Source organism: Camarhynchus parvulus, chromosome 2 (genome assembly GCF_901933205.1).
Source record: "Camarhynchus parvulus chromosome 2, STF_HiC, whole genome shotgun sequence".
Lineage (NCBI taxonomy): Eukaryota > Metazoa > Chordata > Aves > Passeriformes > Thraupidae > Camarhynchus > Camarhynchus parvulus.
In genome coordinates, this window is record NC_044572.1 from 122,739,033 (window position 1) to 122,755,952 (window position 16,920).

Here is a 16,920-nt window from a genome sequence, read left to right on the forward strand (position 1 = left end):
AGAAAATTCACACACCATGACCTATATCCTCTTTTTTTTTTAGATACCACAGCATAATTGTGCCTAAAATGGGAGGTTCATTGTTGTTGATCTGTAACTGTGGCAATCATTCTTTCATTCATCACATGTATCCAAGCATTACCTGTATCTGACTGCAAACAGAGATAGAAGCAGTATCAGCAAATGAAATACTGCCCTTGACTGCCTAAAAAAAAGAAAAAACAAAAAAGAAAAAGTGATCTGGTTAAATACTTGCGACTTCAGGCGTGGCTCAGCTTAGGAACTGCATCTCTCCATTCTCTGACATGGATGAACTTTCTGAGGGAGCTGCTTCCCTCCTACTTTCCTGTTTGCCAGGAGAAGCTCTCATGAGTTTATCAATCCTTGTTATGCTATTAATGAAGCCATCAGAATAGAAGGGTTGGTCCAAGGCATAAAAACAGTAGCAGACTCTACATTTCAACCAAGTACCTGAGCCATGGCATGTGTTTAGAGCATGCCCTCATATGATGGATGCAGGGAACTGGGCTCATGTTGGCAGCAAAAAAAAAAACTGCATGGAGAAGTTTGCCTGCTTTACCATCACTCCCAGCCACAAACCAACCTATCCCCAAAGCAGGAAGGCAGGCCTCAGCCCTGTGCAGCCTACATAATTCTCCCTTCACTTTTAATGCTAAACACAAAGTCAAGGACAAGCTGTAGAAGTTGTAGTCAGGCATCTGTGAAGATAATCGCAAAGATTACCTCTATCTTTTTTTAACCCATCCCAAAGAGGAGTTTCTTTATCAGCCCTTCTGGAGAAAGATGCAAACAATAGAATGCTTATGCTCACTTGTTTTAACTCTACATGCTCCCAGTGTTCCATCACCCAGAACATTTAAGGGAACCACAAGAAACTGTTAGGAGTAGGGGAGCTCAGTAGCAATCCCACATAGTTTAAGGTTATTTAAGATTCTGGCAGGATACTCCAAGTGAGCAAAGCACCATGTAGGAGCCAAATGAGAAAAGAATCTGGTTCATCCTAGTGTTGAGAGATGGCTGACCTTTGAGCAAATCCACTCATAGCTGTTATGTACCAGAGCAGGTCTGAAGTAAAGACAACAACAAATGATGCCTGGCGATGACAGCTAAAACCAGAGTCCTAAAACATCTATCTGCTGAGCAGAGCCAAGCAAAGCATCAGCCTGTGCCTCTGATCGCAGGCCACCAAGAAAGAGCAGCAGCATTCCTTGGCACATTCCGCAGCCAGGCAACTTTCCATGGCTATTTTTGACAACTACCAGGTGGTGGCCAGCCAATACATTCTGCAGATGGGCAGATGATCACATCTTGTTGCCAAAAATCTTTAAGTGATTCATTCTCTTAGAGAGGTCCACAGTATTTCTAAGCTCAGACCCAAGCAGCAGCATCTCGGTACAGGGTGAGCTGAGAAAAAGTGTCCAGCAGGTGATTTGTCACTTCAGCTTACTTCTCAGAGGATAAAGCAGAGCTTGCAGGGTTCTTCCAACCAGCTCAGGGGAGCTCTCAAAGTTACCTGTACACCCAGAGGAGGATTGTGTCAAGCCCATGAAGGTGCCTTTGCCACAGGTGAAGTTTGTTTCTGAGCACAGACATGCTGCTGTGCAGTGCATCTCAGGCAAACAGTGCAAACATAAATCTGTCCAAATCTGGGGGGTGCTTTATGGAGAGCTGAAGCCCCTTTTAGTGGCATGCTTCTGCCAGCAGAAAATAAATTGTGTGGATCTTATGCCAACTGAGAGCATCCCTTTCTAGCATTTTCAAACACAAAGTCATGTAGGAAGATGCCAGAGAAGTAGTCAGAAAACAAAAGAAACTGCAAGCCAGAGTCTCCAGTGGAAATGGCATTCATGTCAAATGACATAAGTGTCAAGCATGAGTCACTGCTGCCATTTCTCCCCTCCCAGACGAGGGAAATACTCTGTGGCCAAGGCAGAGCAGGACAGGATGATAGATATTAGGCAGTTTGACTCCAGTGCAAATGAGCTGTTAGGGTTTAATAGAAGTGTCTCTCTATAATGCACACTACATTTCCATAGCACCCAATGAAGGACTGGAAACTGTCTTACAGCCAGTGAGAGTTTACCAACATTTCAGTGGCAGAAAGCAATACTCTTGGAAAGCTCTCCTGAACCACTGCCCACATTTGGTAGCTGTGGTGACTAATACAAAGCTGTTGTTTTAAAAACAGCATTAGAACAAGAAAGCTACTTCATTTTCCTCCCTGATTGTAGGCCAAGTGCCAGCAGTGACTGACAGCTTGATCTGCCAAACAAGAAAAGCTTAGGTTTGGGGGGTTATTATTTAGACACGAGAAAGGTGATGCACCTTTGAAAGTGTGTACACATAAAGATTGTCTTCAATTTGAGAGCATGGTCTTACAGAAAAGGGGCTGCTTAAACTACGAGCAAAGTGGGCCAATCCTCAGCCATTGCAGTACTGTGAGCAAAGCTCCAGCAGCTCACAAATGCCAGGAATCTGCCCTATTGTCTGCTTTCCACCCCACTTTATTGTCTGTGAAGTTTGCCTTCGGTCTACCCAAGTTTGGTGTACTTCATTATCTCAGTCAACAGAGGGAAGCAGATGGCAAACATTTCCTCCCAGAAGCCTGGGGTTTCTTTCCGGCATCTTACTGATATAAGAGGTATCACAGATACCTCTTGCCCAGATGCAAACCCTCTGGCCAGCACCACTGCGCTTTGCCATCAGGTTTCCTCTCTTGTCAAGGCATCAATGACTTTTAAAAGTCAAAGTGATCTGGTTTAATTTTGGGACCAGCAGAGTACATGGTTTGAACCTTATCTCACTTCTTCAACAACTTGTCCAGAAAAAAAAAAATAATCTGCTGGGAAAAAACCTGCTAACACTGATTGTTTACTGCTCATCTGGACACCATAAAGACATGCATGTTGTTAAGGTCACACTGTGTCATCCTTTGCACGTGATGTGCAGGCTGGGTTATCTCCAAGAATATAGGAGGAGGTTCAGAAGCCAGGAGGGAGGATTTACTGTGGTGCCTGAAAGTGCTGTTATTTTTTTAGGTGTGCTTGTCTGTGAGTCTGCACGACTCTGGCAGTTCAGTGTGCCCAATGCTTTCCACCTTTTTCTCATTTTTTAATAACACATAATTCAAACTTATGAATAGTGACTATTTCAGCAGAGCATAACTATAACCTGTCATCTGGAATAGGCATTTGCAGCAGTGAAATGCTTTGGGTCCATAGAGATACCAGTACAGCTCCAGAACAGAAAGATATTTTCTGACACTAGATTACTTACTGTAAGAGATATCTCAGTGTTCAGTGGCACTGAATTCATTATTTGTCCATTCTGACCACGTCAGACTTTATCCCACAGGTTCCAGAGGGAAACAGCAATCTATGACTGCAGCTGTGATCTCATCCCCCTGAAGATCCCCAGGGTGAAACGTCTAATTATTACCCACGGTACCAAGTCTCTGCACAGGTTTTTGGTTTGTTTTATGTTTTAAAGAAATCTTCTTTCCCTTATGCCATAAATGTTAGAACTGAGCCCTGACAGTTGCTGGCCTCAGAGGGAGAAGAAGGAAAACCCAGGAGAATCAGCCCACTGCACCCCAACATGCAGAAAGCCACAGAGACGTCAGGGCACAATACATACTATAAAGTTCTTTGGGGGAACAAAAGCACCCTCATTGCACTCTCATTCTCTTTTAAATCAACAGAGTTGTAAAAGTTATTTCTATAGGCATCTATTTTCTCTCTCTCATAAAATTGTTTGAAAGCATTTCCCAAACAGCCCTGTCGCTATTGTGCAGCCCACACCCCGCCCCAAACGGCGCTCCTTGGCTCCCATGGGCCGTGCCACTGAATACTGCAATCACTCTGCTGCCTCGCAGCCTTCCTCCTCTTGTGAAAGCCAGAGCATAAACCAAAATTGTTCCAGAGACACTAATCTGTGTTTTCTGTACACTCCCCAAGAAGAGACACAACTGACCTATTTTCACATGTCCTCCAGAAAAGAGTTTTCCTAACCACTCTAAGAAGTTTTTGTCTTTCTCTCCTTACAAAGGATTGCAAAACAAGTCCTCACAAGTCCTAATTGCCTTTTTTTTTTCTCTGACATCATCATGTGACGACCACTTGCCCAGGGTTAGAAGGTCTCCTTGTTCAGTGTTCCCTGAATACATCGCTCCAAGTCAGAGACTGGCCATTTTGAGCAACTGAGCCATGTGTAGGCACAAATGCCTTGCAGAAGCATCTAGCTGTTTGTTAGTGCTGCACATTTGTCATTGTTCCTGGTATCAGACAGTACAAGTAGAGAGGCAACAGAGGGAAGCAAGCAATTGGTTAGGGAGAAAATAAACTGTGGCATTGTTTGTGCCCAGGGAAGACTGCAGGAGCACAGCTGTGTCTGCAGAAATTCAGGATCTGGGGCACCTTGTGCAAAAGGAGTGATGTTTTATGGTCAGCTTCTCAACCAGGTAATTACATCCATTTCATGAGCAGAGGCAATTTCAGTGAGAATAAAGGTTCAGCCTTATCTGATGGTGATCCCATCTCTTGTGTCCAAGCAACTGATACATCACACAGGGTAGGAAAGCACCATGATGTTTCTCGCAAATGAGGAGGATTGAGGGGAATATCCCCTCCTTTCACACATGGGCCCCTTTTCTCAGTCCTTGCCTTTTTCCACAGTCCCAACAAGTTTCCTTTCATGCCTTTAACTCTGCTCAAGGCTGCACTCTAAATGCCAATTTTCACATCCTAGACATTTTTATTACTGCACATTTTCCACTGGGATCCCAGCTGGCACCCCGCCATGTCCCCACCATGAGCCAGTGCCACAACGGCAATCTGTGCCATCTCAGCAGAGTCTTCAGCTGTGCATGCCCCATGATCACACAGAGCCCTCACATGGGTATTTTTCTCCCCTTAAACCCATTCTTACCCAGATCTGGTCCACATGAAGATCACCTATATGTGTCACCACTTATCCCTCCCTGTTGAAGGGGTCTGAGTATTGAAGACCTTCAGCCCTACTGACAAACCATGCACATGATGATTTGAGACATCGTAAGTGAAGCTGTGACTTCAAATAATTTATTTAACACCTAGTATATTACACACGAAAGACTGTGTTAGAAACACAGTGCTGAGGTTTGAAGTCAAACACCAAAAAAAAAACACATCTAAAGGAAGTATTAATTTTGCCTACAAAACCTGTTTCATTCCAAACACTGGCTGGATTTCCTTTCTTCAGGGTGTAGTAAAGGAATCTGGTTGTTGCTGAAATAGCTGAATGTGTTAGGAGGCTAGAGTGGAAAATACAGTCTTAAAGTTGAGGGTAAAGTGGGAACTGGATTGTTTGGGGGTTTTTTTTGTTTTGTTTTGTTTTTTTTTTTTTTTTACTTCCATTTGCTTAAGTGTTGTAGAAGACTAGGAAAAGGCTTCCTAAATATTCACTATGCTGAAACTCTGACATGGGAGGTAACCCAGGCTGATGTGAAGAACTATTCACCCTCTGGGGCTTCCGGAAAATCAAGAGCAGCTGTGCTTTGAATCCAGAACTGCTGCAGAAGTCCTGAAGAAAAAAAATCAGCCCAGTTTAAAACACCTCTGCCAAAAAGCTCAACTATTTGATTTTTCAACTTTCTGAGTCCTAATTCCTTACCCAAAATATAGTGCTACCCCTCCACAGTACACTGCAAATATCACCTCCTGAGTTTGGGGACAGAGAGATGCAGCAGTGTTGAGACTGAAAAGGCCCTGGGGACAGGGAGTTTATTAATAAAAACCTACTCCTTAGAATTAGACTTCAACATAAAAGGGTCTTAACTTTTCCCTGGTGCCCTACCCACTCAGCTGGACTCTGCTTCATTCTGCAACTTCTGTGATCTTGGAGCAAAGTCAGGCTAGGTGCTGCACAGAAGCTCAGTGTACAAAATTACCTTCATCCTCTCTCCCTGTCCCACAGGATTAACAGCAGTGTTGCAACTGTACAAATGAGTGAGGAGCAGACACTGTCGCCAAAAATTAAATCTGAGGTGGCACTAGCCCCTGGCAAAGTCTTCTCCAGCTTTTTTCAGTCAGTCAGACATAGCTGTTAAGGGAACATTTTTGGGGATGTGTCAAATGCAATCTCATGAAAATCTCCTTTCTGATGGGAGTTTTAGGTTATAAAAGTTAATGCAATGCAGATAGCTGAGTTGAACAGGCTGTTTCCCAACAGACTCTGGTATAAAAAGTATTGCATTATATAAAGCTTGAATCACAGCTTTCTCAGCAACTGCTTAGTACAGACTGGGTATCTATCTCATGAAAGGCAATGAAAATAGTATGGAGAGAAGGCTGCAGTTCCTAGGAGAAGACCTGGCAATAAGTTGGGGATTTTGTACCTCTTTTTTTTCCCATTAAAAAGTACACAGCCAAAATGAAAGCTAAAGAATAATTTCATTATTGCTCCCTCGTTATTTAAAAAAAGCATAAAGTCAGACTGTCTCACTAGCACATTATGAGGATATTGATGCAGTTAAAAACAAACAAACAAAAAACCACAGGGACTTTTCTACCCGGAAACCTGTTGTGTCACTCCTTCAGCTTTGTCCCTGGTGGCAGACCATGGGAATTCCCAGTCCCGGGCCCCTGTGGCTCTCAGCCAGCCCTGCCATTGAGGCTGTGCTTTCAGCCTGGGATGTTGCTGTGCTGCAAGGGCAGAAAATAACTCTTCAGTCTGCTTCCTGGCAGGATGAGGTCGGGTCTGAGGGGTCCTGCAAACCTCTGTCAGCACCAGGAAGAAGCAGGGAGCCTTCTACCTCCCAGGGAGGAGAGAAAAATTAGACAAACTTTGTCTAAACCAGCAACAACCCAAGGACTTCTAGAGTTCCATAACATATTTTGCTTTAGTTTCTAAGATGGAGTATCTTAGTCATTCAGGGCTCTCACAGCTTGAAGGCTGGCTGAGGAGAGTACGTGGGATTTCAGCTGTCTCCTTTGAAGCAGGCACAGATTTAACAGGTGAGGGAATGACAACCACTTAGCTTCACAACTGCAATCACACTTCTTGGTGTGCTTGGCTAATTTGGTGCCCCACATCCCAGAACATATTTGTAGCCACATGGTAGTTCAGCCCCTGGCTTCATGTGGGAGCTGCACCTGCGCCCTGCTCAGCCCATACTGGTTTATGTGGTGGGAAAGGTCTGTGCAGCTGGAACTGAAGTACAGAGGGCCAGACCTTGGATGTCTGTTGGAAGGGTTTGTCTTCAAAAGAGCTTCTCTTTCTTCTTGCATGGCATTTACAGCACAACAGTGACTAATGCACCTTCCCCTGCCCACACCAACCTGGTGGATATTTGGGTTTGGCCCACAGGTATGTGCACCATTAGCATCTTTATCTATTCCAATTCTTAACAGGGTAAAGTTTATTCATTCTTATTCCTGGTGCTATTTTGGGGAAGAAAAAGAGTCATTCTGTCATTGCGTGCTCCAGAAAACATGAAAGTCTCTAAGGAGCCCAGGCTTCCTGTTACCAATGCCTTAAACTTTGCCCCACCTTTGGGAAGCACAGGCAGCTAGTGGAAGAATGTCATCCACTCTAACAATTGATTTTCTTATGTACAATAACGTCAGACCTTTTAAATAAAAGGCTGACCTGTCTCCTTCTAAAATAATTCATCTGTTTTATGGAGTGTTGTTCTGATTATATACAATTCCCACAAGAAGGGAAGTACCTTTAAAATAAGGACTATTCAGTACTAGTACAGGATTTCCTCTTGTTGTTGATAATTTCCTCCTAACAGAAGACGCAATGAATCCCAGAGAAATTCAAAGGGGCAATCTACAGACAGTTAGGCATCTACATCATACAGGGAACATTGTTCAATCACATTGATGTTTTCCTGATGAAGTAAAAAACAGATATACCTGCTGTGCAGCATATAAAAGAGTTCCTACAGCACACACTGCAGTTCCCTTTGCTACATTTTTAATCACTATCCAATCCCACTAACTTTCACATAATCATCCCTGAACAGCAACAAATGACATTTTTTCTCTTTTCTTCTTTTGCTATTGAAATCCAGCCTCTGAAATGGCCTCTGCTGTTAAAGAAGGCAGGCTTGGTGACAATGAGAGGATTACCCAGTCATTATCAGCACTATATAGCAGATATAGAACATGAAAGAAGTTCTGTGTTCTCTCTACCAGATGTCCCTTGACTCAGGAAGAGGCTCCATACTCCCCTTCACTAGAAGGGCTCATTTACCACTACTGGTCAGAACACGCACCTGCCATACATATGTAATTGTGAAGGAGACCTCGTATCTACATAAATGGCTAACCCATGCTGAGAAGCACCATATCAAAACCCAGGACCTAAGTGGCAGCACTAACAGCTAGGTGGTAGCTGCTGATGAAGGCTGATTGGCTTGTGGAAGAGGCTGCCAGTCACTAGATGCTCTTATCAGTTATTCTGATGTCTCAAATTCTCTGTCAGCTTGGGTCAAGCCCCATCTCATGCTTTAATTCCCTGAGCTCCTTACACTTACCTGACTGGATTGTACAAATGCAATCAGTAAACCATGCTATGATGCACTCTTACAGCCACTGATGTCCATCTAGCCCTGGCTTCTCCTTAGCCAGTGGGATGACCCATCAAATTCAATGAAAACATTCACATGCATCATTTCAGCACCTTATTGGTTTTAGATAACATGCCTCACTGCTTGTATGGTGCTCATACCGAGAAAAATTATGAATACTGAGTACTACCTTCTCTAAATTCTCTACATACTGGCATGCACCTTATTTTTTCTTCTGACGTCAGGTATTTCTGTATCTTTGCCACAGGCAATGCAAACAATGCATCTCTTCATTCATCTGTTCACAGCTTCAATTTTCCTCTGATCCTACAGATCAGCCTTCCTTCCTTCTCCTGCCTTTCTCTTGCAGAGCTGCTTCACCAACCTTCCTACTCCCAACATCCTTCCGTCTGTGAAAGCAGAGCAAACCAGAGCAATGCACGTACCTGTTTAACCTGTTACTAATGTTTGTGCCTGGACTTTACAGCTTACCTTGAGAAGCCACCAGGAAAGCTCCAGGAAGTCTCTTCAGTGCAGAGAGAAAAGTGTGGTCTGCAATGTCTGAGCAGAGAAAAGTGTGGTCTCCCTGTGCTGAGCTGCTCCAATGAGCAGGAGGTGTGCAGAACTGGTTCCAGCCGTTCCTTCCCTTCCTTGCCAGAAGGTTTCACCTGAAATGAGCAGCCTTGTAAAAGACTCTGAAAGGGTCCAAACAATGTAATGTGGTTAGGGCTCTACAAGCAGGGCAGAATGCCCCCACTGCTAAGCTGTCCTGAGCACTTAGATAAGCCCCTCCTGCATTATACATCTTTGTTACATGATTTGTTGAGATAAAAAATAAAAAACAGCTGCAAGGGAACCTATGTCTAAGAACTTTGCTGGGAAGGCTTGGGCAGACTGCACACTGCATGGGTCAGAGCAAAGTAGTTTGTTTGGTCCACTCCTTCAAGCTACATGAATAATCAGCAGAATTTGCTAGACAAAAAATTTCACAGGACTAGGTGGAAAAAGAGAGATCAACATATAATACCCAAGCACTTCCTTAATAAAAGCCTCCACCAAATGAACATTTCAGACTCCCAAAAGACACCTTCGAGGATCTGTATCTTGCAAGGCACTGGCATTTCAACATTTATGACTGCAGACACACTACTATATTGCAAGCATGAGTCAATGCCCAGATAGATCTCCTGGCTCCAGAAGAAAGGAACTGTTCTAATTTTTATTTATAAGCTGGGTGAGGGGAGAGAGAGTAATTTGGTTACAGGCAAAGCACACACAGACCCTGCAAGGTCAGGTACGCTGGTTAACACATGAACATATTCGTGCCTTGGTGTATTGAGTCACAAACACCACAATCCATCTCTTCATCCTTTCATGTGAAGCCTCAGAAAAGGGATTTGTACATAATTTTTGTTGCCTTCCAGCACAAAGCCCATGGCTTCTACATTATTCACTAGAGAATTCCAGCGCCATGTAGAGCATGTTGCAATCCAAACTGGGAGTTTCTGGCAATAAACATTTGTGACTGTGCACACAATATAAAACAGGAAGAAGGATTTCAGTTTATCTGTGTTCACTTGGGCTTATTTGTTGCTTGGGAAAAAAAAATAAAAAAAGCCTGGCAGACTTCCCACCACTATGCAATAGTCTAGGAAGGCTCCTGTCACCTGGGGACTCACATGCTGATGTGTGAGTGAAGAGAGCAATAGGCAGGATTCATGGGGTTTTCAGCAGGATCCTAATAAACTCTGTCATGCTACTAGTGTTAAGACAGGAGTGCTGAACAGAAAGTGTCTTAAGAACTACTGACAGCTTCTTTCCAAAAGCTAAAAAATGTCACTTTCATCAGCTATTCCTTTACGCCAAAGCACAGAATGGATTTCCAGAGGTTTGTATTTGGTTTTGTGCAGCATTTACCAGTCTTTTAAATTTATTCTGCACTCCAAGCCAGCTTCCTTAATAAAGGAGGACAGTATTAGCCTATATGAAGTACCACATCATCTTACATCCTACACAAAGCTTTAGCCTGAGGATTTCCAGATGGACACATTTCATCCAAAGCAATTGAAGACCGTTGGGGGGTCATAGGATCAAGGCACATATGCATTTCCTTTCTTTTCCAGCAACCTTCTGGTTAAGCTTGTGCTCCTGAATTTCTCTTTTGCAACAAGTAAACCTTTTGGACTCTGAAGATATCTATTGCCTAAAGAACCAAGCTTATTTTGCTTTTCTCAGTTTCCCTTTAGAAACCTACCCTCCTGTAGGAAAGAAAAAATACCAGAATGTCTCAGAATTGTAGTTTTTAAGAAATAACAGCATTTATCATTCATATAGAAAATTTCCAACTGCAATTGCCTCTTGAGGAAAGGAGACCAGACACTACCATACCTGTTTCACTGCTGGCAAAAGATTAAGTGATTGCTAAGACAGATTTGCAAAGTTGGCAGTAGCCCTGGACTTACACTCCTGGTGTTTCAGCTTCAGGGCCATGCATTTCCCATTTGAATTACTACTTTTTGTGAGTTGCTAGAATTCATTCATTTCTTTCTATGATAACAATCAGTAGATTTTTGAACCCCTAAAAATGAATATAGAATTACTGCAAAAGTTGAATTAGTACTTTTCATTAATACCTTTGTCATTGGTAATAGAAAGAGAAGACAGTGGATATAGGGATGTAAAGACAAACACCAGCAGCGAAACTTTTATTGCAGTCTGCTTCTGAAGTCCATTCAAGGGTAGGACAGTGGGACAAAAATAATTATAGGGGTCTTTCTACACAAAAGAGCCAGCTATTTAGTGGGAGGCAAAGTCATTTGAATGTCAATGAAATAACCATTAAAAGGCTGAGAAGCATTGCCATTTATTAAAAGATCTAAAGAATAGTTGCATGCACTATAGCAATCTTCTAGGTAGGAGTTGTTAATTTGCTATAAAAACCTGTTAGGGACAGGGCAGAGCATAATTAAACAGGAGACAATACACACTGTGAAAGGAAACTGGATTTGGAATTTTACAGCCTCTTATTTCAGGTTCCTACATGAAATAATATGCTCTATAATCTCTCCTTAATAACACCTATGTATTTCTAGCTCCCACAGTGTTTTGCATTTCATTTCTAGCAGTGGTCTCTTACAGCCCCAGAAGGAAGGTAAAACAAGGTTACGCACTTGAATGCTCTCCCGCTCTTTCCAGCCTCACAGCAACCCTTCTTCCGAGAAAGTCTCTCATCAATGCCACTCCTTAATTGGCCTGAGAGCCCCTCTTTAAACAAAGCTCTCGTCTCCCACAGGGCCGAGTTCTTTCTGCTATTCTGGCACAGCTAAATCCAGACAAGGATGTGCCATTTACCAAAACAAGTGCACTATAAATTCAAATGTGCAGGAAAGAAGTACTTCCAAAAGTTCTGCAGGTACAGATTTGCAGATAGGACAGGCTGCATCAGGAGAAAACCTATCTGCCTGTAATCCTGCCAGGTTTTTACTTCAAGCAAAGGTGTTAGACACTGGTGGTACCACTCAGAAACAAATACAGGATCAGTCAGAGACCTGGGGTAGATTCGGTACTAATGAACTGAATGCGATCTGAACCTCATTCTAATGTGCAAAACTTCGTTCCAGAGCTACAGGACAGATAACAAGTTCATGAGTTAGACAGAAAAGGACTTCATATTTGTAAAGATGATCATTTTTTAATGTTAATACAAGTCACTAAGAATATTCAAGTGCAGTGCAGCTTTAACCTCTTCTTTAGCAGAAACCCTGCTATCTTCACTGCCTGCCCACGCACTGCCAGGCGCATAAAAGTGATATGCAAAAGAAATCCTACATTTTCCTTCCCTTGACTGTTACTCCAAGGCACTGTGGTTCTTCACAGCTAGTACTCAGCTAGTAAAGCTACACATGCTGTAATATCTGAGAAAAGAGCAAATACAAATGGCCACAGCAGGACTAAGTAGCAATGGTTCAACATCTCCTGTGACGCCCATAGGCACAGAATTCTCCACTGATATATATCAGACAAGCATGTCATTTAAAATACTTGGTTCTTTCTCCTTTATTTAGCCACAACACAGATACAAGAGCAGGCAAACCCCTTCCAGTGGAACTCACTCAATAAACCTGTTCAGATTAAGATTCTTATGAAATCAAGCAAAATATATGTACATGCACACACTCTCAGGCACACAAGAACACAGCAGAACCCTTAAAAAATGAGGAGTGGCACTGAAATGCACCTAAAACGCAATGGAAACATCACCGACTTAGGATGCATCTGTTAAACAACAAGGCTGTGCACTCAACAGGTTCCCACTGTACCATTCCACTGGCTATTTAAATACCAGCATCAACTGTTTCAGCTGAAAATTTGAAGCTGACAGAGAACAGTCTGACCTCAGATACCCAAGAATTCAGGCTAGCAGAACAATTACTCCACTGTAACTCAAAGCAGGATCTGGCCCTATGGAATGAAGATGCATGTGACCAGCTCTGGCTGGGAGATTACTGCAGGTGACAACTTTAATTCCCGTAACTTCCCCAGCAACTAAACCCACCACCAATACAGCATGCAATTTGACTTTTGCACCCTCCCCACTCATACTGCTCCTTTTGATGGAAGAAATAGCATAGTGGTTCTAAGTGAGTAAATATCTACTAGGGACTAGAATAAGATTGCCAAATATACCAAATGGCTTCAGAAGAAAGAGGAATTGGGCTCGTAGATAAAGCTGGTCAAGCAGGTCCATCTGATTTGTCAACGCTTTGCTCAGAAATATACTACTCAAATATCGTTTACAAAAAGAGTAATTCTTTATAGAACATCTCAGTGTCAAAATACTAACAAAAACACAGCTTGTAAATGCTGAGAAGAATGGTCTTGGAAAAATTAGTAACAAAACTAAGCCATCGCTAACAATAATAGGTGGTATCTCTTCATAAAAAGCCAGTCTGATGTACTCAGGAAAAATGAAACATTTGAAACAAACTGTTTACAAAAGTGACTTAAATGCTCAGCAGAGCTCTAACACAACTGTTAACAAACCACTATTGTAATTTTATTTTTGGACAACTTCAGCAACTATCAAAAAAAAAACCAACCTGTTAATACAAAAATGTAGAAAATAAAAAGAAAAATCCAATGAGACAGTTTTTAGACAAACTCAGTTAAGGTGAAGCTGTACCTTTGTCCCAGTTACTAAGAACTTCAACTGTAAGGGTGGCATAACCCAGCTCAGCTAGGTTTATAGGCTTTCCCACCCTTGCTCAAGAGTCAGTTCTCAGAAGGCGCCAATCTCAGTCCCCCAGGGTCTGTAGGGTTTGCTGAGCGCTGCTGACTGCGTTGGTGTCGATGGGCTCAGCACGTTGGGGGACAGCAGATGAAAGGAGCCAAACGAGAAGGGGAACGCAGACAAAGATGCCATGGAGGAGAGAAGAGGAGGAGACAGTTTGGTGGTAGATGTGACCACAGGGAGCACTGGTCCGACGCTGCCATTTGGGGGCACTCTGAGTGAGGGAGTTTCAGCATGTGGGGCAGCAATTCTGGTCTGGTGATGTGGTTCTGTGGGAGATGCTGTAGTACTGGTGTTACCATGCCCATTTTGAGCCAGCAGCAACGGGTGAGGTATGTGAGGGTGATGTCCAAAGGCGCTGCCCCAAGGAATGTGTCCAATGCCAGCGTGTGCACTGCTCGCTGCCTCCCGCTGAGAGGCGTAGTTGTTGAGATGAGACACGAGTCGCACCCGCAGGGGGTCAGAGGCATCCAGACCCTCTATGATACTCAGGTATCGAGCAACCTCAGCCAGGCACTCTCGAAACCCGAGACTCCGGTAGTCCATAGCCAAAGCGTGAGCATCAAAATAACCTAAGAGAAAAGAACAGAGAGGGAAGTCTTAAGATGTTGTTTTCTAGTCATTGTCTACAAGTAGCCTCCGCACTCCACCCTCCCCTATAAGCATATTTCACTTGGATGTGGTTAGTATTCCCAACCATAGACTAGCTGCCAAGCTCCTTTTTTTTTTCTTCCTTTTTTGTTTAACAAGCTTTTCTTTTATATCTGTGCTGTGATGCTGCAAGTCCCAAGACCAGGCACAAACTGCCATTTTTAAACTGGAATTGCCCACTGACACTGGAGGAAAGTATTTTTGTTCCTTCTGTTTGTCTCCCTTGTGCAAGTTAAACCACAGCACACTGAAATTCATTAGAAACACAAGTCCTAACTTATCAGGGGAGACTTGAGCAGGTAAAGTACTTTTTTCTTAAAAGGGCCTTTCAGCATTTTTGCTAAATCTTTTCACCACTTATTTCATCCTGTATTTTTTCCTAGTTTTGTTCTGAACTTTCAGAAAATTAGAGAAACAAGCATTAGACACCAATAATAACTGCTTTCCAAGTTGCCAAAAGCTGATTCACTTCTCAGTGCTGACACACTGCTAGAGAGACATAGTCACTCTCCTCTAGAACAACTCTCTCCTCAGAGCTAGCACTGCAAAACCTTTCAGTGCTAGTGATGCCACAAATCTTGCGAAGTAGAGAAAGTCCCTAATTCCTGATGAAACGTAAGAGAGCTGCCGTTCACTTTTTGCAGGCATTGCCAATGCTCGGGAATGTGCTGCTCTCCCAGCAGCCTCCCTGCAGGGCTGCTGACTCTGTCACGCACAAAACTTTACCTTTCCCTCCTGCTGTATGCAGCATTTTCAGGTGATCGACAGTCATCTGCAGAATCTCTGCTTTTTCCAGCTTGGCTGATCCCTAGGAGAGAAGGGAAGGCACGAAACGTTTCAGGCAGCACCAGAGACGTTTCCGAGGGGTGACGCTCCCTCCCGGACAGGGATGGGGGGCACCGCGGAGGGTCGCTGGGCGCTACCTGCTTCTCAAAGGCGCTGGGCACCAGCCTCCTCAGCTCGGACAGGCTGTTGTTGATGCGGTCGCGGCGGCGCTTCTCGATGATCTAGGGCAGAGAGCGGGGGTCAGCGGGGCCGTGCCGGGCTGCGGGGAACCGCGGCCGGCCGGCGGGCACTCACCCCTCGGCGCCGCTTCCTGGCCAGGATCTGCGAGGTGGTGGAGGGAGACATGGAGCCCGCGGTCGAGCTGAGGTTCCTGCGGGGAGCAGCGGGACACGGTCACCGCGGGGGGTTCGGGGGTGCCGGGGGCTCCGCGGGGAGGAGGGGAGGTGGGGGGCGCGGCGCAGCCCGCCGGAGCTCACCCATTCTCGTCTGCGCTCTCCTTCTCCACCTCGACGGCCTCATCCAGCTCCTCGCTGTCCGACGAGCTGTACTCGGGGTGCGCCCGCTTCATGGCACCGACGGCGGGGCCGGGGGCGGCGGGGCGCGGGCGGCCCTCGGGGAGGCGGCGGGCGGCGGGGCGCGGGAGGAGCGCGCCCAGAGCGCGTCCCGCGCCTCGGCCGGCGCCCGTCTCTCCCATGGAGTTCCCACGCCTGGCGGGCGGGCAGGAGGCAGCGGGCAGAGGCAGAGAGGGACGGAGGGAAGCAGGGATGGATGAATGGATGGATGGATGGATGGACAGATGGATGGAGGGATGGAGGGAGGGATGCGGAGGTGGCGGGCACGGACGCAGCCCGGCAGAGCACGCCCGCCGCCGCCCGCCGCCCAGCACCGCCACGCGCGGGCCCCGCCCGCCCCCATTGGCCGCCGCCGTCACCGCCCCAGCCAATCGCCGGCGATCGCTGCCGGGGCCACGCCCCCGCCGCGGGGGAGGTGCGGCCGTGGGAACGCGGCGGGGGGCGAGGCCGGGGCGGGAGGGGGATGGACGGATGGATGGATGGATGGATGGACGGATGGATGGATGGATGGACGGATGGACGGACGGATGGTGTTAGGGCAGGGGTGGGAATGGGCACGTCCCCATCTGGGGAGCCGGTGTGGGTGCTGTGGATCCTGTGCGGATGGACAGGACAGGGCAGCACCCTCGGGCTCCCACCAGTCCTTCTGCCAGCCCCTTCTGCTGGGGTCCTCAGCAGCCTGAGCTCAGAAGAGTCACTGCACCCTGTAGAGGCTGATGAAGCTTCTGGGGGCTTCCCTAAGGGCCTGGGAGAGCTGAGTGAGTACAATCACAGAATAAATGAGGTTAGAAGAGACCTCTGGTCAACCAGACAATGGCTAGTGCCACACTAAGTGCCACATCCACTCTTTTCCTAAACACCTCCAGGTATGGTGACTCCACCACCTCCCTGGCAGCCCATTCCAGGTATCACCTTTGCTGTGAAGAAATACCTCCTCATGTCCAACCTGAACTTCACGTGGCACAGTTTAAGACTGTGTCCTAATGTCCTGTTGCTGGTTGCCTGGGAGGAGAGGCTGATCCCCACCTGGCTACCAGCTCCTTTCA

At 45.5% G+C, this 16,920-nt stretch overlaps 1 protein-coding gene across 1 annotated transcript; it reads right to left on the reverse strand.

Moving 5' to 3' along the window:
- Window positions 1–12,606: 12,606 nt before the first annotated feature.
- Window positions 12,607–16,172, reverse strand: HEY1 (hes related family bHLH transcription factor with YRPW motif 1). Its single transcript, XM_030971229.1, has 5 exons — window positions 15,779–16,172; window positions 15,597–15,672; window positions 15,440–15,523; window positions 15,243–15,324; window positions 12,607–14,437 (listed from the first exon to the last, which is right to left on the reverse strand). The coding sequence occupies exons 1-5, from the start codon at window positions 15,994–15,996 to the stop codon at window positions 13,854–13,856; spliced, it is 1,044 nt and encodes a 347-aa protein (XP_030827089.1). The 5' UTR covers window positions 15,997–16,172; the 3' UTR covers window positions 12,607–13,853.
- Between the last annotated feature and the right edge of the window lie 748 nt (window positions 16,173–16,920).

Bases quoted from the DNA above. Each gene is read 5' to 3' on its own strand.
- HEY1 (XM_030971229.1), bottom strand. From the start codon at position 15,996: ATGGGAGAGACGGGCGCCGGCCGAGGCGCGGGACGCGCTCTGGGCGCG. The intron at 15,325-15,439 runs GTAGCGCCCAGC...CTTCTCTCCTAG, and splicing joins CCAGCGCCTTTGAGAAGCAG to GGATCAGCCAAGCTGGAAAA. The intron at 14,438-15,242 runs GTAAAGTTTTGT...CTTTTCTCTTAG, and splicing joins GCATACAGCAGGAGGGAAAG to GTTATTTTGATGCTCACGCT.